Raw genomic sequence first — 25,255 nt, 5'->3', positions numbered from 1 at the left:
ACATGTGTTACTAATACATGCACAGCCTGGTGGTGACCTAATACAATCATTTTTATTCTGCTGATTTGACAAATTTCCAGAGACAGACTTCTTTTTCAAAATTCTTTTTCAGTTCCTGGGAATAGAAGTGACAGAATGTTTTATGTGAGGGCAGTATTCGCATTATGACGCCTTCTGGAAAAAATGTTCTTCAGAATTGTTACTTTGGAAGACATGGTCAAGAAGAGACATCTTGCTTTGTCGATGTCGTTTGTCATTAAAGGGCTGGTTATGCAAGGCATCTGTGCCTCTGTTGCTGTTCATTTTTGAACTGTCCCAGCAGGGTGAACATATCTCCATTTCTCATGTATCTCTTATTGGGATGGCTCGTCATGCCTTGATTTCTTTTCTTCAATTTATTGCATATAATTTTTTTATTTTGTTAATTTTTTTTCCCGTCTTTACACCTGTTCCTTGTCCCGTTGTGCTCTCACACCGCCCCGTCCCTGCACTCACTGCTCCAACCACCTCTGAATTTCGTTCCGCTGCCAGACTTGTCGATTTTACAGACGCTCCAGGGGGGATGTCGGGTCGCTGCGGTAGGCTACCCTCGGAAGATGACACTGCACTTCTGCTGAGTCACTTCGACGGTGTTCAGTAGTGGGTCTGTCCCTACCTACTATGCCCCCTACTAACGACATTGACTTTTAAATCGCGGAGCCAGACTGAGTGAGCGTCCCCTCCAGAGAGCAGACCGCCACCACGTCCCTCCGTCGAACCCCCGGAACGTCACACGTTGAAGACTGACAGCAGAACTACTATTCAGGGAAGGATGGAACAGGAACACTGAGACCAAGGTCACCATGAGAGCTCCGGGCATGAAGGGCCACAAGAGCAAGGACAATTCATATTTTGGATGATTATTGCATATAATTAATTGTTTTGGGTTGAGATGGTTTGCTGACAGTCATTTTCCTGCAACGCTCATAAAGTTGTGTTTTGATTTCCAGCAAAACGTGTGTGGGTTTGACCTGCTCCGGGCCAACGGCAAGTGCTACGTGTGCGACGTCAACGGGTTTAGCTTTGTGAAGACCTCCGGCAAGTACTACGATGATTGTGCTCGCATACTGGGGTAAACACTGTTTTAACATATTTATCTTTCTGTTTGTACTTAAAACACAAGAGTAACAATTTTTGTTTATCTTTCTGTTTGTACTAAAAACACAAGAGTTACATGTCATTAATCTTCCTGTTTGTACTAAAAACACAAGAGTTACATGTCATTATCTTTCTGTTTGTACTAAAAACACAAGAGTTACATGTCATTATCTTTCTGTTTGTACTAAAAACACAAGAGTTACATGTCATTATCTTTCTGTTTGTACTAAAAACACAAGAGTTACATGGAAATGACTGTGCAGAACTGGAAAAGATCAAAAGTGTTTAGTGGAGCAAACAAATGGCATCTTCAGTACATTCAGGTATAAGGATGCGTAGCCTGAGTAATTAAGTGCTTAGGACGTTGGCTTTTCGTATGTAAGGTTCGGGGTTCAAATCCCAGCCGTGCCTGGTGGGGTAAGGCAGATTTTTCCGATCTCCCAGGTCAACCAATGTGCAGACCAGCTAGTGTGAGTTCAGGTTGGCTCAAGAAGCCAGTTCAGGTAAATGATAAAAAAAACAAGTCGCGTAAGGCGAAAATACAATATTTAGTCAAGTAGCTGCCCTTTTTCAGCAAGACCGTATACTCGTAGCATCGTCAGTCCACCGCTCATGGCAAAGGCAGTGAAATTGACAAGAAGAGAGGGGTAGTAGTTGCGCTAAGAAGGATAGCACGCTTTTCTGTACCTCTCTTTGTTTTCACTTTCTGAGCGTGTTTTTAATCCAAACATATCATATCTATATGTTTTTGGATTAAATTACATATTCCTACTCCGAATCACATGTAGCATTGACACAATCGGAGATGCTAGGTTCTGAAAAGGCTAACCGTCTAAGGGAAGCAACCCCAACCACAAAAAGTGTAAACGTAGCCATGGTAATGACCATACACCCGGGGAGTTACCTCCCATCGTGCATGCCATGTCACTACTGCTACTGAACACGTGGTTCATATCATTCGACCTTACAGCTTTCGAGGGAGCAGGTTGTTGATTTTTGGGCTCCCCTGTGGCTGCGCTGTTTGGTGTTGTTTTGACACCCACCGGCCACGTTACCGTCTATCTTGCCTCCTGCTTCGTAGTTGGTGAGCTCTTTCCATTTTGGTCATTATTTTGACAGGAAATTTGTTGTAGTTGCTGATTTTCGTCCGTGTTTGGACCTGTGATATTTCAGTGACTACTGTTGGCCGCCATTTTTGTTGTCAGCATGAGTTGACAGATTTTTGTGGCTAGGCCGATGTATTTTGGAGGTAAACGTAATTTTACCTTCTTACTTGCTTGCTGCTTTGTTTAGTTGGTAAGCTTGTTCCTTCTTGTCTTTGGTTTGACAGGAATTTATCTATAGTTGCTGACTTTTTGTCCGTTTGGACTCCTAAATGCGTTTCAGTAACTTATCTTGTGGCCGCCACTTTCGGTTGCTCAGCTTTCCTGACAGCTTATTTATGTGGCTAGGCCTATGTTATGGTGAGGTTCTCCTTACTTTACCTGCGTTTTTGCCTTCTGCTTTGTTAGTTGGTAAGCCATTTCATATTTCGTCATTACTTTGACAGGAATTTTTGTTATTGCTTAATTTTCGTCCGTTTTGGACTTCTAAATTTTGTCCAGTAACTTATCGCTTGGCCGCCATTTTGTGTATCAGCTTTGCTGACAGTGGTTTTCTTGGCTAGGCTTTAGCAGGTATCTACCAGTCCGTAGGACTGGTCGTGGTTTCGGATTTAACATGTTTGTTATGTTTTGTTCGTTACTCTTTCTGCCTCGAACAAACACTTTGTGGGGCAGTCATATACTGTTGTACGTCCTGTTTCTTCTCCTCGCCTTCTCTGCCGTTAGCAGATCAGGTGTTGCAGGTGTCTGCTTTATCTTTGTGAAGAAATTTTCGCGTTCCAAGCCTGCGTCTTCCGTTGGTCCCGCTGTCTGTGGGCGACGTCACCTTGTTGGCTTCTTTGACGCTTCCGGCCGAGACGTTGTCTAGGGCGGATGTTTTGCTTCTTCGTCTTCTACCGCTGTGGTTGGCGATTCAAGTAAGTCGAGCTGGTCCACAGGCCCTCGTGAGGCCGTCGGACAGTCCCTGCTGGGACACAGCTCTTTTCGGCGGGTTCACGACCCGCAAACCCCTGTTCAGTCGCACCCTGGCTTCACTGAAGACCATTGTGTGGCTGAGCAATGGCGGCAGTTGGTTCCGGCTACTTCTCCGACGTACGCACCCACTGGGGTCGTTTCCGGAGTTGTCTAGCCGTTTCCGACTGCTGCGCTTCCGGCACTCGCCGGAAGCATAGGTCCCCCGATGTACGCACCCGCTGTGGTCGTTTCCGGGGTTGACCAGGTCCCCCGATGTGCGCACCCGCTGTGGTCGTTTCCGGGGTTGACCGGACGTTGCCCCCCGGGCATTCGTCCTCTGTTCAGTCGCACCCTGGTTTCCTCGAAGACCATTGTGTGGCGGAGCAGTGGCGGTAGCCGTTTCCGGCGCTGCGCTTCCGGCACTCGCTGGAAGCATAGGTCCTCTGACGTACGCACCCGCTGTGGTCGTTTCCGGGGTTGACCGGACGTTGCCCCCCTGGCATTCGTCCTCTGTTCAGTCACACCCTGGCTTCCTCGAAGACCATTGTGTGGCGGAGCAATGGCGGTAGCCGTTTCTGGCGCTGCGCTTCCGGCACTCGCTGGAAGCATAGGTCCTCTGACGTACGCACCCGCTGTGGTCGTTTCCGGGGTTGACCGGACGTTGCCTTTAGGGCATTCGGGCTTCCGGCCTCCGTCCTCGCATTCGGCGCTTCCGCTTTTCGCGGTCTCGTCTGGTGCTTTCCGGCTCCACCCGGATTTACTGCTCCTTTCGCTTCCACTTCCTCCCGGATGTCGGTAGCTGAGGAGCAACGCCAGCCCTTCGGGCAGGTGGTGTCTCAGCTCTGGCCGATGTAGTCAGCGTTTCAACCTTCGGTTGTCGCGTCGACTGCCGTTCCGGTGCCTGCGGCTGCAGACTTGCCGTCTTCTCTCTCTTAGCCTGGTCGAGGCATGAGTTAGGACGACGTCGGGGGGGACGGATTTCCGGTTTTCCGGTTATGCCGTTTCACCGGCCTTCCACCAGTACGTGGACTTCGGTTTTTTCGCCGGTTGTGTCGGACATTCAGTCTGTCGTCAGCGATTCCACACGTGCTGGTTATTGGGAAAAGGCTTAACGCTGTCCTCTAAGCTGCGGCAGAGGTCACGTCGAAGGTTTTCCCGGGCGGGGCTTCGGCCTCCTACACTTCCTGTCTGGAAGCATAGGTTCTCCATCACAAGCGCACGTAGTGGCTTGTCTGGGGTTGATCGAGGACTGGCCTACGGGCGTTCGGGTTCCGGCCCCAGTCCTCCTCTGTTCTGTCTCACTCTTGTTCCGTCGTGGGCATTTGTGTTTCACCAGTGCGGCAGCCGTTGTCGGCGTGGTGTTTCCGGTTTTACTGGAAGCATAAGTCCTCCATTTCAAGTACACGTTGCGGTTTTGACTGGAGTTGACAGAGGACTGGCCTACGGGCGTTCGGGCTTCCGGCCTCAGTCTACTCTATGCATCTTTCGCTTCCGTTTTTTGCGGTTTTGTCTGCTGCATTTCCGGCTCTGTTCGGATACACTTCTCCTCTTCCTGACACTCCTTCGGAGGTCGGTGGGTGAGGAACAGCGGCTGGCCTACGGGCATTTAGGCTTTTAGCCTCAGCCGGGGCAGTCTTCACTTTACCTGTTGGGTGTTGCGTTTACTGCCTAGTCAGTTCGGGTGGCCCTGGACGTTTCCCCTATTCACGACCGTCAGTAGGGGGATAAGTCAGGTCTTTTTCCGGTTGGATGGTTTTCCGGTTTCCGGTCATCTCATTCATCAGTTTACCACCAGCAACTGTGACTTCGGTTTGCGTTCGTAGCTGAGCTATTCTGGTTCTCAGTCTTTAGTCAGCAATCGAACACGTTCTGGATTTCCGTCGCAGCTCAAGCTTCGGCTCAGGATTTCCCTTGGGTGCATCGACATTGGTGGCTTCCTTGTTGGTTGACTTTGTTGTCGATGTCGGACTTCCGTTCCGTGAAGATAGGATGTTTTTTCTACTTCCGGTTCCTTAGTCACCTTTTGTAGGTACCACGGTTTGCAGGTTTTGGCTAGGCCATCTCCTCCCGAAGGTGGTATCTCTAGTGTTTTGGTTCCGCCGCTGTTTCTACTATGGTTCAGTTCCGGAACATGCTCAGCCTTGGCTGGCTTCGGCTACACGGGCTTCACCTTTTGTTCCTTCTTGCTTATTCAGCCTTTGGAACTTGCCTCCTTTCTCTACTCTGTTGGCCAGCCCTTGCTAGGGTGAGCATGGAGCAGATGAGGCTGCCCTTCCTTCTCTACGCTCGTACGGCGGGTGTCGGAGGGACTCGTTTCTTTCGCATTCTCAGTTCCCTGAACAGTCAAAGAGAGTCGCTTAAACTTTGCCTGCAGTAGAGATTCAGTCGAGTAGAGATCACCAGGTCTCTGACTGCTTTACAAAGGTTGAAGGAAGGTAGGGCTAGCATACTCAGAAACATGCTTAGCAGAAGCATGCTCATTCCTCTGGTTAAGCTAAGCTGGCAGCCAATAGGCAGCCTTGGCCGGGCAACAGCCATTCCACGTTGCGGCGATGGTGGTTGTTGCCTTCCCGTTTCTTGTGGCTTGTGGGGTTCTCTGGCTTCAGGTTACCCCTGTTTCGCCACAAACGTTCGGACTTTGGTCCTTGTTGTCTTTCATCGAGTCGGACTCTGTCTTTCTCTAGTGATCAGACGCGTTCTGGTGTTTCGTCCAAACTTAAGGTTCACTTGAGTTGGCCTCGGAAGTAACATTCAGGTTTTCCTGAGGGGGCATTGTCTTGGACAATGGATGTTTGAGGAGTAGTTCTTTGTGGCTTTCCTCCTCTCTCTCAGGTTTTGGCTACTCTTCTCCTTCGGGCAGAGGTTTAGTTAAGGTTCGGTTCCTGTGACTTCAGTCTTGGGCCTTTCCTCTCTTCTTCCTCATCTTAGTATGAGGCGAGTCCGGATGACGTCCGTTGGGTCGGGTTTCCTTACAGTCGCCCGGCTACAAAAGGCAACTTTGTCTAGGGCGGTTGTCCGTTTTTCTCCGCGTTGGACTCTGTCTTCAGACAGGGACAGACGCGCTCTGGGTTTCTGGCCAAACTCAGGTAGGCTCTTGATTTGGCTAGGAAGTTAACTGCCTGTTTTTTCCCTGAGAACTCTGGTTTCGGGAGTCTTATGGCTGGCTGGCTTCACGGTTTACGTTTACCAGTCTTGGTTTTCTGCTTTCGGTTTTTGATTCACTCTCGATTACCTTCAAGCAGACTGTTTTGGGAACATTCTGGCTTTTAGCCATTTTGTTTATGGTTGCCAGTCACATCGGTTTTTGACCTCCGTGGGTCCTCACTTCCGGTAGCTTACGCACAGTCGTAAGTGGCTGCTGTCGGGTGCTACCTCTCTCCCTGCGTTCGCAGGGACTGGTAGGGGATAACTGGCGACCTTCTATTTGTGAGTTTTCTCTTCGAGGTGGACTCTGGTACTTAGTGCTTGGATGTCTCTCTCTCGCTCTTTCGTGGGGATTGGTCACTCTTATTTTGAGCTGACTTCTTTCTCACAAGCCTTTTGGGCTTTACTACATCCCAAGGTTTGCAGACTTTGGCATGGTTGTCTTAAGGTCACCGCGGGGGTTCGTCCTTCTCAGTTGAGGGGACAACCTTACGCACGGATCTTCTCAGGACATTAGCATTTCCTTCCAATAAAAGGGGGGGGGGGGAAGCTTGTCTTTCCCTTGGCTCGCCAGGGTTATTAATCCAAGGCTTGGGTCTATTCCTGTGCTGTTTTTTACGGCTAGGAGATTGGAAGAAGTGCTGAGCACAGCTTTCTGGATCTCTGAGGTTGTCTCTTTCGCTTTGCCTGAGATACTTCTCGGCTGTCAATCAGGACTTTCCTTGGTTCCCTCACTGCCTGTTGGCAGTGGGCCAGCCCTGGCAAGGGCTTTTGAGTGGGTTAGATTTTCTTTCCCACTGGGACCGCCCCGATTCTTTGGCAGCGGTCCAGGTTTTTGGCAAGGTTTTTTGAGTGAGTTAGATTTTTCTTTCCCACCGCCTTGTTGTTGTAATCTGCTACATGTGATTCGGAGTAGGAATATGTAATTTAATCGAAAATTTTATTGTAAATTTTCATTTAATAAATATACCTACCCGAATCACATAGTATATTCCCTCCCGCCAACCCCGCTTTTGATTTGGAGAATTTATTCTTTAGGTCGAATGATATGAACCACGTGTTCAGTAGCAGTAGTGACATGGCATGCACGATGGGAGGTAACTCCCCGGGTGTATGGTCATTACCATGGCTACGTTTACACTTTTTGTGGTTGGGGTTGCTTCCCTTAGACGGTTAGCCTTTTCAGAACCTAGCATCTCCGATTGTGTCAATGCTACATGTGATTCGGGTAGGTATATTTATTAAATGAAAATTTACAATAAAATTTTCGAATTAGGAACCGACAAGGAATAAGATGAAAGTGTTTTTAAATTGATTTCGAAAAAAAAATTTTGATAATAATTTTTATATATTTAATTTTCAGAGCTTGTTTTTAATCCGAATATAACATATTTATATGTTTTTGGAATCAGCAAATGATGGAGAATAAGATAAACGTAAATTTGGATCGTTTTATAAATTGTTATTTTTTTTTACAATTTTCCGATTTTTAATGACCAAAGTCATAAATTAATTTTTAAGCCACCAAGCTGAAATGCAATACCGAACCCCGGGCTTCGTCGAAAATTACTTGACCAAAATTTCAACCAATTTGGTTGAAAAATGAGGGCGTGACAGTGCCGCCTCAACTTTCACGAAAAGCCGGATATGACGTCATCAAAGACATTTATCAAAAAAATGAAAAAAACGTTCGGGGATTTCATACCCAGGAACTCTCATGTCAAATTTCATAAAGATCGGTCCAGTAGTTTAGTCTGAATCGCTCTACACACACACACAGACACACACACAGACACACACACAGACACACGCACATACACCATACCCTCGTTTCGATTCCCCCTCGATGTTAAAATATTTAGTCAAAACTTGACTAAATATAAAAACTAGTTCATGTTGGGCTAAGAAGCCAGTTCAGGTTGTTTAAGAAGCCAGCTCGGCTTGGGCTATGAAGCCAGTTTATGTTGGGATAAGAAGCCAGTTCAGGTTGTATAAGAAGCCAGATCAGCTTGGGCTATGAAGCCAGTTTATGTTGGGATAAGAAGCCAGTTCAGGTTGTATAAGAAGCCAGTTCAGCTTGGGCTATGAAGCCAGTTTATGTTGGGATAAGAAGCCAGTTCAGGTTGTATAAGAAGCCAGTTCAGTTTGGGCTATGAAGCCAGTTTATGTTGGGATAAGAAGCCAGTTCAGGTTAGGCTAAGAATCCAGTTCAGCTTGGGCTATGAAGCCAGTTTATGTTGGGCTAAGAAGCCAGTTCAGGTTGTATAAGAAGCCAGTTCAGCTTGGGCTATGAAGCCAGTTTATGTTGGGATAAGAAGCCAGTTCAGGTTGTATAAGAAGCCAGATCAGCTTGGGCTATGAAGCCAGTTTATGTTGGGCTAAGAAGCCAGTTCAGGTTGTATAAGAAGCCAGTTCAGCTTGGGCTATGAAGCCAGTTTATGTTGGGATAAGAAGCCAGTTCAGGTTGTATAAGAAGCCAGTTCAGTTTGGGCTATGAAGCCAGTTTATGTTGGGATAAGAAGCCAGTTCAGGTTGTATAAGAAGCCAGTTCAGCTTGGGCTATGAAGCCAGTTTATGTTGGGATAAGAAGCCAGTTCAGGTTGTATAAGAAGCCAGTTCAGTTTGGGCTATGAAGCCAGTTTATTTTGGGATAAGAAGCCAGTTCAGGTTAGGCTAAGAAGCCAATCTCTTTTGGACAAAGAAGCCAGGTCAGGTTGGGCTAAAGAGTGGCAGATCAGGTTGGGTGGGCTAAAGAGCCAGGTCAGTTCGAGCAAGAAGCCAGTTTTACTTTTTTTTCTTTCAGACAGTTTTTTATGGGACACATGGGTTTGTTGTGTTTGTGTTTTCCAGGACCATGATGCTGCGAGAAGTGTGCCCCACTCTGCACATCCCCTTTCCTGTGGGGCCTGCCCCTGAAGACATCCCTGTTGTCCCCACCACGTCAGGTCACATGTTAGTAGACGCAGCCTTCTTGCGCACAAATAGCATAATAATAATAATAATAATGGAAACTTATAGAGCGCTTACCTAGAAGCTCTAAGCGCTTTACAATGACATTGCTATACACATGTACAAAACCAAAATACAGCATTAAGACACAAAAAGAACAGGAGTACAAAAGCAAATTCATCGTTGAAGTCCATGCAGTCACAATAATACAAACACACGCGTGCGCACGCACATACGCGTGCGCATACACACACACATGCTATCACCACACACATGCACAGATACACACAGACACACAGACACACATTCACACGCACACACACACACACACACACATGCACACACACACACACACACACACACAGACACGCATACAGACAGGTGCACACACATACATACAACACACACACATACACATGTACTCACACATGAATACTAATATACCTACACAATCTGCATACATGGCGTACACACAAAAAAGCCGCAGATATAATCACAACATATACTCAGCATGCAACATACAGTGGTACAGACGATGTGAGGTCCCTCCGATGAGTGCATGGTCACCTCTACAGAAAGGGCATCTTCTGTTGTTCCTTTGTCTATTTACTTCACCAAAATATTACAATGTGATGACAGGACACTTTTAGCTGGTCCCAAGTGTGGACTGGGTGGCCGAGTGGTAACGCACTTGCGCTCGGAAGCGAGAGGTTGCGAGTTCGACCCTGGGTCAGGGCGTTAGCAATTTTCTCCCCCCTTTCCTAACCTAGGTGGTGGGTTCAAGTGCTAGTCTTTCGGATGAGACGAAAAACCGAGGTCCCTTCGTTGTACACTACATTGGGGTGTGCACGTTAAAGATCCCACGATTGACAAAAGGGTCTTTCCTGGCAAAATTGTATTGGGCATAGATAAAAATGTCCACCAAAATACCCGTGTGACTTGGAATAATAGGCCGTGAAAAGTAGGATATGCGCCGAAATGGCTGCGATCTGCTGGCCGATGTGAATGCGTGATGTATTGTGTAAAAAAATTCCATCTCACACGGCATAAATAAATCCCTGCGCCTTGAATATGTGCGCGATATAAATTGCATACAAATAAGAAATAAAATAAAAAATAAATAAATCCCTGCGCTTAGAACTGTACCCACGGAATACGCGCGATATAAGCCTCATATTGATTGATTGATTGATTGATTGATTGATTGCATACAAATAAGAAATAAAATAAAAAATAAATAAATCCCTGCGCTTAGAACTGTACCCACGGAATACGCGCGATATAAGCCTCATATTGATTGATTGATTGATTGATTGATTGATTGATTGATTGATTGATTGATTGATTGATTGATTGATTTCATGGCAGGTACCACTGTGTTTGAAAGGGGGAAATGGGAACGCAGAAGAAGTAGAAAAAGAAAGGGAGAAAAAAGCGGTGCTGTAATCAGTTTCTAGGTGGGGTGGGGGCCTGGGAATACTTTGTACAGAATAGTTTCATATATCAGTTATCACTGAACTCTTGTTCTATTTTTAAACTTCTTGAAAACAGTGGTTCCTATTTTTTTGGCATTCTTTCATTTCTGTGCGTGTTTGTTTGTTTGCTTAACGCCCAGCCGACCACGAAGGGCTATATCAGGTTTTTGTGCGTGTGGAGTCCTTGGTAGATTTTCTGTATATAACTCTCTTTTTTGAGTCACTTGAGAAAAAGTGACTCTATGTAATCGGTCAGTGTTAGTCTGTCCGGCCGGCCGGCCGGCCGGCCGTCCGGCCGGCCGTCCGTAGACACCACCTTAACGTTGGACTTTTCTCGGAAACTATCAAAGCGATCGGGCTCATATTTTGTTTAGTCGTGACCTCCAATGACCTCTACACTTTAACGATGGTTTCGTTGACCTTTGACCTTTTTCAAGGTCACAGGTCAGCGTCAAAGGAAAAATTAGACATTTTATATCTTTTCTCGGAAACTATCAAAGCGATCGGGCTCATATTTTGTTTAGTCGTGACCTCCAATGACCTCTACACTTTAACGATGGTTTCGTTGACCTTTGACCTTTTTCAAGGTCACAGGTCAGCGTCAAAGGAAAAATTAGACATTTTATATCTTTGACAAAGTTCATCGGATGTGATTGAAACTTTGTAGGATTATTCTTTACATCAAAGTATTTACATCTGTAGCCTTTTACGAACGTTATCAGAAAAACAAGGGAGATAACTAGCCTTTTCTGTTCGGCAACACACAACTTAACGTTGGGCTTTTCTCGGAAACTATAAAAGTGACCGGGCTCAAATTTTATGTGAACGTGACTCATTGTGTTGTGAATAGCAATTTCTTCCTGTCCATCTGATGCCTCATATAATATTCAGAACTGCGAAAGTGACTCGATCGAGCGTTTGCTCTTCTTGTTTTATCCTGTAATCATGATGAATTGAGGAAGAATTTGTAATAAGTTGTATGATTGTGTGAGAAATCATGTCAGTAAAGTTATTTTTTGTGTTTCAGGATGGAACTGCGCTGTGTGGTTGCACTTGTTCGTCATGGAGATCGTACACCGAAGCAAAAAATGAAAATGGAGGTCAAGCATAAAATGTAAGGTTTGGTTTAATTTTGCATCTTGTTATTGCTGGACAAATTCATCTAACAGCCAACACATTTTTTTGATTTGCAGTATCATTTTTGAAAAATTAGGTGAGAAATAATCTGCTAAAATATTGCTAATGTGGAAGAGGTTGTTAGAATCAAAAAAGAAGAACTGTAAGTTGAGGCAACTTTTAATGGACAAAACGTGGCATTTACTACATTTGTGTACAACCTTGGTCTGTCGATATTTAAAGTGGACAAACAAGGTTGGTTACTCTTTTTCATGTCCCTTAAAGCTATTTGGAACTGATTCAATTGTGTCCTTTCTCAATTCACATTTGAAACTATTTACATGTTGGTCTATCGCAGTAACGTGATGAAGATTCTTAACAAAAAAATCATATCTTTTCTCACTTGTTACTTCAAATCTTCTTCAAAAATCTTGATCTTGTCTAAAAAGTTAAAAATCTTGTCTGGGAGGGGGGGGGGGGGGGGGGCATCGCAGAAGTGAATAGTAATTATCAGAAATGATTGAAATTATTTCCCTTTAGTTCTCAGCAGTCACATGTCACTGATCACTTCCTCTTTGCATTAACACAACAGACAATTTATACTGATGCAAAGATGAACACTTGTCATTCAGGTTCTTTGAGCTGTTTGAAAAGTACGGGGGCTTTAAGAACGGCCAGCTGAAGCTGAAGCGACCCAAACAGCTGCAGGAAGTGCTGGACATTGTGCGCCAGCTGCTCAACACGGGATCCTTCTCCCAAGACCCCGACCTTCAGGACAAGAAGGCCAAGCTGCAGCAGATGAAGCTGGTCTTGGAAATGTGAGTACTGTCCCTGGTAGCTATAGCCTTGCTTTTCACGGTCACAGTCATCATAAAACAGACCTGGGAACCCATACGATTTTGTTGATTTTGTATGCCTGATTGTCTGAAATATGATTCCTTTTCATGGTTAAAGTCAACATAAAAGATTCAGATAAGGTAAAATATAGTCATAGCCTTGCTTTTTAATTCCCGAAATATGGTGACCTTCAGGACAAAAAGGCCTAAGCTACAGCAGATAAAGCCTGTCTTGAAAATGTGAGTACTGTCCCTGGTAGCCATAGCCTTGCTTTTCATCGTCAGAGTCATCATAAAAGATCCAGATAAGGTAAAAAGGGTAGTCAAAGCCTTAGTGCTTTTCATGGTCAAAGTCATAACAGATTCAGATAAGGCAGGCATGAAAATTCTCCGTATTTTCCGTATTTTCCGTATTTTTGAAAAAAATAAACCTTTTTTTTCTCCGTATTTTTTTTTTTTTTTTTTTTTTTTTTTTTCCTAGTCATAGTTATAGTAAAATAGTTTTGGGGCCATGTTTGAATCCAATTTTAAGGCTCAGATAGCCCCAGATTGCACCAAATTGCACCCTTGAAAATTTTTTTTTCCGGGGGGGCATGCCCCCGGACCCCCCTGTACTCATTTCTGCTTCCCACTCCGTGTAGCAGTCACAAAATGGGTCATAAACATCGTCTACACAGAAAATTGGCACTGCAGATACTCTCCAATACGTATTTTATGTTCCTGCATTCTTATGAAACTTTATTGAAAATGTCTGTTCTGTTCAAGATGGCATAAATGCGGATGTGGGAATAAATGTAAGAAAATGCTGAAAATTCCAAAAAACTTTTTAATTGCTACACTTGACGGTTCACAAGGATTGGCAGGTCTACAAAAATCATAAATGAATTGAAGTCTTGTTTTGGAATGAAATCTCATGAAAATGATGACATACTCTTTAAAATTTGTGTATCACATGGTCTTTGGAGGAAACATGTTTTTAAATGTTTTAATAGTAATGTTTATTCATCATTCCATATTGAGATCATGCATGTATGCAATATTTTATATTTTTAGCAGCACAAGAAGTTAGACTTACGCATGACTGTGCTCTCGTCGACAACATTTTGAGGGAACTTCAGAAAAGATTGAAAAACAAAAGACATCTACACTTCTTTTGTTTTTGAACTTTGTTAATCTCGCCCACTGTGAGTCACTTTGTTGTTTAGATTCAGAAAAGATGTGAAGACTTGTGCCATGCTAGTGGAACCCTCACTGTGATGAGAGCGCTTGCTGCTGCGGACAACGCATGCACGCTGGTGTTAATACCGCACTAAGCCTCATGACGTAGTGACTCTTGCAGGTACGGCCATTTTTCTGGCATCAACCGCAAAGTGCAGCTGAAATACCAGCCCAAGGGGCGGCCCAAACGTTCGTCAAGCGAGGAGGGTGTGTACTGAGGCCTTACTTTTTCTCTCGCTTTGTAACTATTGTTAACACTTTCTTTCTAGCTTTGCCTCGTTGTTATGTTTCCGTAGCACTGGTAGGTACAGTCACTAAGGTTACGTACGTCACCGCACAAGGTTTTGTAAATAGCGGAGTTTTTTGCGAGGTAGAAGAAGTGGCTGCCCCCCGCCCACCCCAGAGGTGCTTTTACAGGGGGATTTGTATAATCCGTGGGAGCGTTTTGTATTTCAGGCAGTCACTGGGACTTTTTTGTTTACATATTTACTAACGTACCATTTCATCAGTGCATCCCCCTTTGAACAGAAATTATTGTAGCATGGTGTAAGCCCTAAATGTGCATTTTGTTGCTGGCATTATTGTTCTCTTCTAGAACAGTGTAGTTTTTTATGATTAAATGTTGGCTTTTGTGGTGCATTTTAGCTGCAGTTAAGAGTTATTAGTTCTTTGTGCTTCTTGTGCATGAAACTGTTAGGCCCAAAAAAAAATAGGTCTGTTTACGGTAACATAGGCCCAAAAAATAGTGGGTAGGTCGGGATTTTTTTTTTTTTTTTTTTTTTTTTTCCCAAAAAACCATATTTTTACGTTATTTTGCCAAAAAAACAAGATTTTTTTTTTCTTTTCCCAAATGCCAAAAAAAAGTCTGGCGTCGCGCGAAAAAACTAGGGTCGGTCGGGTTACCGTAAACAGACCTATTTTTTTTTTTGGCCTTATGTTTGTTAATTAGATACCAGCATAATTTTTTGTTTTGTTGCATATATGTTCATATGTGATCAAAGTCATCTGTTCCTACCATTTAAAAACTGCTCAAAACTGTCTTGCTTTGCTGTGTTTCCTTCCTAGTCACGCAAGCTAGTAGGCATTTGTCAATGGTATCAACTCAGAAAGGCAGAAATGCATCTTCTAACCATACTCAAACTGCAGAAACGCATCTGGAGAAAAACACAGAAACTAGAGGTCCATTGCCTTGCACTTTCATTCATTGTCTACTCAATCAATCAATCAGGCTTATATCGCGCATATTCCGTGGGTACAGTTCTAGGCGCTCTGCAGTGATGCCGTGTGAGATGAAATTTTATACGGCCAGTAGATTGCAGCCATGTCGGCGCATATTTACCTTTCACGGCCTTATTCCAAGTCACACGGGTATGGTAGACAATTATTAACTGTGCCTAAGCAATTTTGCCAGGAAAGACCCTTTTGTCAATCGTGGGATCTTTAACGTGCACACCCAATGTAGTATGCACGGGGGGTGGTTCGGACACCGAAGAGAGTCTGCACACAAAGTTGACTCTGTGAAATAAATTTCCGCCGAACCTGGGATCGAACTCACGCTGACAGCGGCCAACTGAATACAAATCCAGCGCGCTACCAACTGAGCTATATCCCCGCCCCAAAGAGACCTCACTTTCATACTTTTCATTGTCTTTGTGGCCTTGTCATACACTACTACAGCAGACTTCCACTAACTCGCGGTACACTAAATCGCAAATTCGGCTATATCGCGGAGACCTCTTGGACCCCGAAAAAAACAGGACCGACCTTTTAAAAAAAACAATTTTTTAAATTTTTTAATTTTTTTGTTTTTTTTATAAAATTAGTCACGTAAAGGCCAAAAAATAGTACAGATCATGAAAAAATGTTCTATCATAACCACGCTATCTCTCTGTGGGTCCGATGGCCTTTCATCATGCAGTAAATTGTCATTTCATCTTATCAGTCTCTGCCAATCAAGTGCTTAAACTGCGCTTCAGTCTTCTGCAATCTAGTCAGGCATGCAATTTAACACTCGAGTCCCGCTAATCGCGATCTCAGCTAGACGCCCCGGATTTTCTACAGGCGCCATGAAGTGCTTCAGCTTCTTGCGTTATAGCAGGTGGCAGAAAAAGCAAACAATCAAAGAAGAAATCTACGCTTTCTGCCAAAGACAAAACGCATGTCAACTCAGACTCACACAAAGCAAAACAAAACAAAAAAAGCTTATCCATGTAACTGACACATCTAAAAACGTAATCGTCAACCAATGATTTTGATCCACCAATCATTCTGATCTAACTATCGTTGGTGTCAATATAAGACCAGCGCTAAACCCAACATGTATTCATTATGAGTCGGAGAAAAAAGAAAAGAAATCGTCATCTGCTAATAAAAGAAAGCGTGTCATCGCAGTTAATCTTTTGAGATCTTAGTTACCAACAGAAGCTTCACACTTGCGAGAAACGCAGTAACACATACACATGAACATTGTAGCACAACCACATGCCAGGCGTGCGTACGCACACACACACGCGCACACACACACACACGCACTCACACGGCAACGTGACGCTCACAGGCGTTTTGTGACCAACAAGGGAAATAACCGCATTTTTCTCTGACTCAGAAGAGAACGCGGTTTCTTCCCTTTAATTGGACCTCAAACTGCATCGCGAATCGAATATATCGCGATCAAAAATCTTTGGACTCCAAAGACCGCAACTTAGTGGAAGTCTGCTGTATTGGATTAACAATGTTGATATTATACATAGCATAATTTTCCAGTAATTTGTATGCTTTGAGGAGTCACCTCAGATGCTTATGAAGTTCACAAGAATGTTTCTTTTGCATAAGAGAAAAAAAAGCTGTCTCCTTCTTTCTGTTCTTTTCTGTTTTTTTTACTGTTAAGTCCGTTATAGGAAGAAATATGTCTGACCTAAAGTTCCTTATTATTATAATCATTTCTTTCTGGAATAAGTGTTGTTAACTTATGGTATGTGTCATTGTTATCATTTTTAGCTGACCTGAGTAATCAGTGAGTCATAGTGATGAGCAGTGTACATCTGTATGAACAACTATTGTTGTTACAGCCGTTCAAGAACCAAAAGGCAAAACACTGGATGTTGAGGTTTTCTCAGATGAGTTTGAAGCTAGAGCTTTGAAATTTTAAGCACTGCCGGGGATTGACATACCTTAAGCCTGATTCACCCTGATCAAATTTCAAGGTCACAGTGGGGTCATGTTAGGGTTAAAGAAATTTTTTTGAAACTTGTGCACACTTCCAGGATGACTCCTTGTTTACATGCAGACTTGACACAAGACTGGTTCATCTTCATCAAATATCCAATTCATGTCAGGGTCAAGTCCGATTTATTAAATTGAAAATTGTCCATTCTTTGTTGCTATAGAGCTTTAAAACTGAGAAGCACATACTTCTTACTGCCAGACATGAGTCAAATCTGGTTGAACCTCGTCAAATCTGGTTGAACCTCGTCAAATCTGGTTGAACCTCGTCAAATCTGGTTGAACCTCGTCAAATTTCAAGGTCATGGTGGGGTTGACTTTGAGTCATAACTTGGAACAATATAATTTCCTTCAACAGTTTTTAAGCTGAAGCTTTGACATTTTAAATTCTAGGGTTTGATGACCTCCAAATTTGACCCAAGTCTTATTGACCCTGACATGTCATGGTCACAGTGGGGTCAAGTTTGGGTGAAAAATGAAAAAAAAAAAGATTTCCTTTGCTTTTTATGCTAGATCTTTGAAAATTCAAACTTCCAGGGTTTGATTTCCTCTAGACATATAAATCTGGTTGATCCTAATGTCAAATATTAAAGTCACAATGGGATGGAGTTTTGGTCTGTCAGAAGGAAATTGTATTTTAATGGTTGCACCTGTACGGAGCTAGATCAGCAGATAATTTGTTTCTGATTCATATTACTTATGATGAAGGCGAGTCGTGTGAGCATTTGCAGCTCCTTTGGTTGTTGTTGTTGTTTTATTTTTTTCTGCATAACTGGCTTTTTTTCTGGGTTGCTGTTTGTTCTTGTGGGGGGTTTGTACTTATATTTTGCCTGGATGTGTTCACTACAGCACATTTGACAAAAATGGCAACTCATCTAAATACTCACATCCTTTCTGTAATGTCTCAACCTTTCTTTTCTGAAAGATCAGTCCTTCGTTTCTATCTATCCCCCTCTCTCCCCAACTCCCCCCCCCCTCTCTCTCTCTCTCTCTCTTTCTCTCTCCCTCTCTCTCTCGCTCTCCCTCTCTCTTCCTTTCTCTCTCTCTCTCGCTCTCCCTCTCTCTCTCGCTCTCTCGCTCTCTCTCTCTCGCTCTCTCTCGCTCGCTCTCTCTCTCTCGCTCTCCCTCTCTCTCGCTCTCCCTCTCTCTCTCTCTCTCTCTCTCTCTCTCTCTCTCTCTTTTTTTTTCTCTCTCTCTCTCTCTCTCTCTCTTTTTTTCTCTCTCTCCTGTTTAATCTTGCACAGAAAATAGGGAAAAGAAGAAGAGTGGTGAACTAAGTCTGAATAAGAAAACTAGGAATCAACACCAAGATTGACACAGGTATTTCTCAGGTGTACTTGAAGAACAGCAGGGTGGGTGTGAAAATATATTTTGACATTAATGGATGCATAAGGGAATCGTAGAACAACACAAACATCAAATTAGTGTGAGTAGAAACTGGCAGAAGATAATCTGAAAGAGATTGTAAGAATAGTTTGCAGAGTTTGTTGTTTAGGCTGACACACTTGCTCAATTTTTACTGAAAGGACTGGCTTTAATGGCATTATTTTCTAAAATGTTGCGACATTTGGATTACCTGAGGTATGTAAGATCATTGTGAAACATGCAAGTTACAGATCTGTTCAGTGCAACAGGTGATAGAGGCAGTGATAGCAGTCCCCTCACAGTATTTTTCCCCTTTTTTTTGGTAACTGTTCATTTTTACATTTAGTCAAGTTTTGACTAAATGTTTTAATGTTGACCGGGAATCGAGATGAGGGTCTGGTGTATGCGTGTATGTATGTATGTATGTATGTATGTGTGTGTGTGCGTGTAGAGCGATTCAGAGAAAAGTACTGGACCGATCTTCATGAAATTTCACATGAGAGTTCCTGGGTATAATATCCCCAGACATTTTTTTCATTCTTTCGATTAATGTCTTTGATGATGTCATATCCGGCTTTTTGTAAAAGTTGAGGCGGCACTGTCACGCTTTCATTTTTCAACCAAATTGGTTGAAATTTTTGTCAAGTAAATCTTTGACGAAGCCCGGACTTTGGTATTGCATTTCAGCTTGGAGGCTTAAAAATGTATAGTTTGCTCATTAAAGTTGTCATTAAAATCGATTTTTCGCAAACAGATGTGAAATTGATTGCATTGTATTCCTCGATCATCTTCTCCTGATTTCACAAATATATAGATATGTTATGTTTACTCTAAAAATGTGCTCAGAATGAAAGAAAATAGGTTCAGTAAGTACTACCGACGCGTGCTTCGCGGCAGCGAGCGTGACCCGTCTCGGTCTTCGGTATGGTTAGCCAAGACTATCTGAATGTAGTCTCGACGATGATTGGTTTGTGGTGTTGATCTTGACTAAATGTTTTTATATTGCTTCACGCGACTTGTTGTTTGTTTTGAACTTATTTTCCTGATGGGGTTCTGCTGTATGTCACAAATATGGATGTCATCTTTCATGATGTAAGCTCATGTGCTTGTTTTAAATACATGTACAGTGAGTAGACGATGTCTCAGTCTTGAGTTTAGGCATTTTTTTCTTCCTCTGTACCAATTCTTGTTTTGGAGAAGTCAGTTTTCCTAATGCCACTGGATTTTGCCAGCCTGGGAGTCGGCTTCAGGGTATACTTTCGCTGTCAATCAACTAGGCTAATGCAATCCAATTATTTTTTAGGAAATTTGTGTCCAGAAATCCCTGCACAGTTTGCCTTTTTTTATCATTCATATAATTTCATACAAGAGAGGTAAGGTTCCACATAACTCCCATTTACTCTTCTTGCACAATTCTATATTTTGAGTGTTTTAACAATCCCTCGTTTCTAATGGATCATTTGGAAATTTAAGCGTTTGCTTACATGGTCACCACGCTTTTTTTGAAAAGGGATTTTTTGTTTTGTTTCTAGTTCATTTCCAAATTCACCTACTTGTTTATACCTTTTGTTCCTGAAGCATGAAAAAAGTCTTTGTTTTTTCCAAGTGCTGTGGACTATGCTGGCCGAGAAAAGTTGAAACCTATCAGATTTTTTTTTAAATTTTATTTTCAGACCCCAAGGAAATGTTTAGCCAATCTCATATGTGACCCTCCACCACGACATGAGTCGCATGTCGCTTTTGCATGATTTTCATATTTTTACATTTTCCTAAAGAGTTTTTTATGCTCTATTCAGTGGTGAAAACAGTTATAGAAAAGAGCAAAAACTGTTTGAGTTATAAGCCTGTGACTAAGGTGACCCCCACACAGTTACCAGACACTCCCCGGACTTATATTAAGTCTAGCGCAGAACCGCGCGAGGTGACATGCGACTCATTTCGTGGTGGAGGGTCACATATGTGATCATTGGTGTTGAGAATTTATTCTGCGTGCGTTTTTTTAAGATTGCAGATCAATACCGGGCTCCCAGGTCTTTTTTCTGAATTTGTCATTTCGTAGACGAAAGTGTGCAACTGTGTTAGTTGATACATTTTGATTGATAGTAGAACCTGCCATGAAAATCTGTACAGTGGACATTAAAATACATGAGAAAGTTGTAAATAAAGGGGTGCAACTCTGTTGCCGACCCGTGTCTCGTTTTCTGTCAAAAGAAACATTTCTGTTTGTTGCATTCAGACAATAAAATGTTATTAAATGGGCGCTTCTGGTGTGATAACGCGAGATAACTCCTGTGATCTTGCCGCGAGGTGGCGCCTGAGTTACCAGCCGAAAGAAAGAAGGGGCATAACCTCACCAGAACCGACCATTGTCTGTTTACCGTATAAAATGCCCGACTTGCACACGAACTGTTACCAAACCGATATGCTATTTTGGACCAATGCAAGGTTTTTTTTCCTTTTTCGTGTGATCTTGCCGCGAGGTGGCGCCAGTTACCAGCCGAAAGAAAGAGGGGGCATAAACTTCACCAGAACCGCCCATTAAATTATATTGAATACAGCCTCCAGATGTGCATTTAGCAGATCTTTTGCAAAGTTTGCAATTTTTGACAATCATTCACATGTTCCTATTTCATGAAAAAAAGGGATTCAAGTATCTGGACTCTCTCAGAGTTTGTGACATCTGAGTTGAATGTTCTATCAGGAAAAATGGTATAATGTTATTTGGTTTATGAAAATGACTAGTCTTTGCTGGCAGCTGTCGCGGGGTTGCTTGAGATGATGAACTCCAACTATGATCATCTTTGTGCACATTTCTCTTCTTGCTATCAGGGCAGATGTCTTTCTGTGCACATGGCGTTGCACAGGTAGTTCTGAAAGTCCGCATTGCAGCTATCATGGCAGGTACTGCTTATCATCTTTTTTATGGATCTTTCAGAGCTATAATTCACCACTGTCTTTGATTTCTTTGACACAGCAGGCTTGAATCAAACTGACCTGTTTTAACAGTTCTCCCAGGTTTGATGGAAAGGAAATATCTTATTCATAACTGACAAGGACATATTTCATCGTCTGCAGCAACCCAAGAGTAATCTGTCATGGAGAAATTGGAATGCGTAGAAAGCTGAGAGTTTGCAGTACAGTGGAACCCTCTTTTTAAGACCCCCCCCAAAAACAAATCTGATAAAATCTGGTCTTAAAAGGGAGGGAGTCTTATAATGTAGGGAGTCTTAAAATGGAGGTAAATTAACAGACGTTATGAACAGAAAATCTGAAGAAAAAAAGTAAGGTCTTAAAAAGGAGTAAGTCTTGAACAGGGGGGTCTTTAAAGGGGGGTTCCACTGTATCATGCACAAGGCCTCTACCAAGCTTATCAGCACAGATCAGCGCTATTTGTTTTGCTGTAGTGCGTTGAGTTGTAACTGGAGTGTGTGTGCTGGTGTGTGTGTGCTGTGGTCCCAGGTACGAGTTCACTGGCATTCACCGCAAGGTCCAGTTGAAGTACCAGCCCCAGGGTCGTCCGCCCTGCACCTCTTCTAGCGAGGGTCAGTCTCGTGTTGCCCATCATGCCTGCATGTCTGCTCTGTTTTTGTCCCACTTTGATGTGGCTGCTAATGTTGAAACTTGTCTTTCTCTGACTTTTCTACTGATTTTCCTAAAAGACGTTCTTGTGGTCACGCATTTTCATTTTCCTTTTTCAATGGAACATTCCTTGTTATCAGACCTCAAAATGTTTTCGAGAATCAGGTCTACCCCGGCCTCCATTTTCCAGACCTTCAGAAATCTGAGAAATTCGTGTCTTAAAAGGGAAGGAGTAGCATGTCGTAAGAGGCGACTAACGGATTCTGTTTCTCTTTTTACCCTTGTTAAGTGTTTCTTGTATAGAATATAGTCAATTTTTGTAAAGATTTTAGTCAAGCAGTATGTAAGAAATGTTAAGTCCTTTGTACTGGAAACTTGCATTCTCCCAGTAAGGTATTACATTGTACTACGTTGCAAGCCCCTGGAGCAAATTTTTGATTAGTGCTTTTGTGAACAAGAAACAATTGACAAGTGGCTCTATCCCATCTCCCCCCTTTCCCCGTCGCGATATAACCTTCGTGGTTGAAAACGACGTTAAACACCAAATAGAGAAAGTAAAGGAGTCTTAAAATGGTGAATTGTATAGACTTTTTATGGAAAATGTGGAAATCTAGGGTCAGGGGGATGATTGATTATAAAACCCAGGGTCTTGAATGTGGGCTCCACTGTACTGTCTCATCCCCCAAAGTGAAATACTGTGAGTGGTCTGCTAAATCACCTTGCCAACCTGAATCTTTGATTAGAATGGACACAAGTTGAGCAATAGGCCAGGGGGTATTTCAAGAGGGATTCAGAGGTTTTTTAGGTGTATATAATGTCACAGAAATATTCTTTTTTATAAACAGTAACTACATTTTTATATTTACTGAAAATTATACACGCATGAATCTACTTATTTTAAATTTGATCAAATTCGGTTGACACACCTTTTTAAAGGGGTAATTATTTATTGAATTATTGACAATAATTTAAACGACATTTTAAAAAGTCATAGTAAATTTTGGTCTAGTATACTTGAAAGTATTAAGTAAAATGATCGACAATGCACAGAAAGGCTGAATCAAAGCACTCAGATATTCATGGCTATTCCTATTTGAACATCATGGGAAAATGTTCAGAATGTTTTACTTGGTGGTTCTTTTAGCATCAGCTCCTGTCCTCTGCAATTGCAACAGTAAGTCTTGCGTTGACATTTTGTGAAATAATTCAGTTTTAACACTTTGACATGCTGATGCAGCTTTTTTTTTATGCATTTCATTGAATGCTCCGCAAAAGTTTCATTGGCCCGGCTTTTAAGAAGCGCTGTCTGGTTTGCAAAGAAGAGATATTAATTGTCACATGGTCTGCACAAGAGGACATACTCTTTCACAGGCGTGGCTTCTAAATAAAAAAAAAATAAAAAAAATTATGTTTGTATTATACAGTGGGACCCCCTTTTAAGACCACACAAAATCTCAGAAAATCAGGTCTTAAAAAGGAGGGAGACTTAAAATTAGTACATTTACAGATGTTATAATAATAATAATAATAAAGATAGCTTATATAGCGCCGCTTCACAAATTTAACTATGCTCTTAGCGCTGTACATCGAGATATAACAATTTCAATAATATAAATACAAAGATGATATTATCATAATACACATTTACAAATATATATCACTCACGTGCATACATCCTCGTGCACACCACGCGCATACACACTCCCACTCATTAGCACGTGTTATGAACAGACATCTGAAAAAGCAAGGTGTTAAAATGGGGGAGGTCTCAAAAGGGGGTTCCACTGTAATCATAAACATGAATGATTTGCTATTTTGCATAATATGTTAAACAGGACAATGAAAGTGCAAAAGAATTGCTTTCGGTAGTCAAAGTGTTAAACTTACAGTTGATTTTGCAATCTACATATTCAGGTGAACCATTAAAATGACTTATTTTGTTTTAAAAAAATGGGGGGGGGGGGAGGGGTGGGTGGGGGTGTACAGGAATTTTAGGTAATTACGTGTAGGTAATTTTAGAAGTGAACTTGATAATGTGTTCTGTACAAAAAAGTGTTGACAAAGAGTCAGTGTATACTTCACCTGTATATTTTCTTTCATGATTTTGTTGCCTTTAATTCTGAATGATGATTTTATGCATGGTATTTATCTGGAAATTGTTCTGGATTTTTTTCTATTGAAATTCAGGTGACTTGTGATGTTGGGATTGTCATGCAGCAGAACCCCTGACTTAACTTTTATTGATTGAAATCGTTGAAATAACATGAGAAATGTGATTGGTGAAAACTCTGCCTTGCTGAATTCTGGAAATAACTCTGTCAGGTTTGTATGGTTTGTAAAAGAGTTAATTCCCTTGTTGGCCAAACAATCAACAGGCCAGTCACTAGGCGAGGGGTGTGTCTTAATCTTCTTCTTCCTCAGCGTTCCAGAATTTTTCTGGTTACGTGTGAGCTTGTTTGCCCATTTGGGTTCCCCACACTATGCTCTGAGAGCATAGTCAGCTCACTCCGCTTTCGTTGAGTAGACATGCTGGGTATTTTCGTGTTTCCATAACCCACCGAACTCTGACTTGGATTACAGGATCTTTTCCGTGCGCACTTGGTCTTGTGCTTGCGTGTTCACACGAAGGGGGATAAGCCACTAAGCAGGTCTGCACATAAGTTGACCTGGGAGATCGGAAAAATCTCCACTCTTAACCCACCAGGCGGCAGCGACCGGGATTCGAACTCACGATCTCCCGATAAGGAGGCCGACGTCTTACCACACTGCCACTGCGCCCGGCGAGAGGTGTGTCTGAAACATAAGGACAAGGAGCATGTGTAGTTTGTTTGTCCCCCAAAAAGCAAGGGTTAATTCACTCTTTCACAACCCTGACAAAACCCCAACAGAGTTATTTCTGAACATGGTCTATTAACTGTTGGGATTTGTTCACTGCATGTGTTTTATTGCCTGATTCAGTCTGCAGATTGGGCGTGGCTCACTGAATTACTTTGTGTGTGTGTCTGTACTGAAAGTAAAAGTATAACTATATTACTGACAACCTTTTAAAAAACAAAAATGTTTGTTTTGGTATTTTTTTTTATATTACTGACAACTTTATACTTGTCATGTCTGTACTGAAAGTAAAAGTATAACTATAACTGACAACTTTTTACTT

General features: G+C 42.5%; 1 protein-coding gene across 3 annotated transcripts in view; it reads left to right on the top strand.

Moving 5' to 3' along the window:
- LOC138976479 (inositol hexakisphosphate and diphosphoinositol-pentakisphosphate kinase 2-like) overlaps positions 1–25,255 on the top strand; it is a 120,382-nt gene that overhangs the window by 31,188 nt on the left and 63,939 nt on the right. For all 3 annotated transcript variants that reach the window (XM_070349334.1, XM_070349336.1, XM_070349335.1), the window contains exons 9-14: positions 990–1,111; positions 9,189–9,290; positions 11,790–11,876; positions 12,511–12,696; positions 14,054–14,139; positions 23,243–23,272. In XM_070349334.1, the coding sequence (XP_070205435.1) occupies positions 990–1,111; positions 9,189–9,290; positions 11,790–11,876; positions 12,511–12,696; positions 14,054–14,139; positions 23,243–23,272 (613 nt within the window). The remainder of the gene's footprint in view (positions 1–989; positions 1,112–9,188; positions 9,291–11,789; positions 11,877–12,510; positions 12,697–14,053; positions 14,140–23,242; positions 23,273–25,255) is intronic.

This window comes from Littorina saxatilis, linkage group LG9 (assembly GCF_037325665.1).
Source record: "Littorina saxatilis isolate snail1 linkage group LG9, US_GU_Lsax_2.0, whole genome shotgun sequence".
Classification (NCBI taxonomy): Eukaryota; Metazoa; Mollusca; class Gastropoda; order Littorinimorpha; family Littorinidae; genus Littorina; species Littorina saxatilis.
Note: the sequence above shows the minus strand (reverse complement) of the source record. Positions and strands in the feature narration are given on the sequence as shown.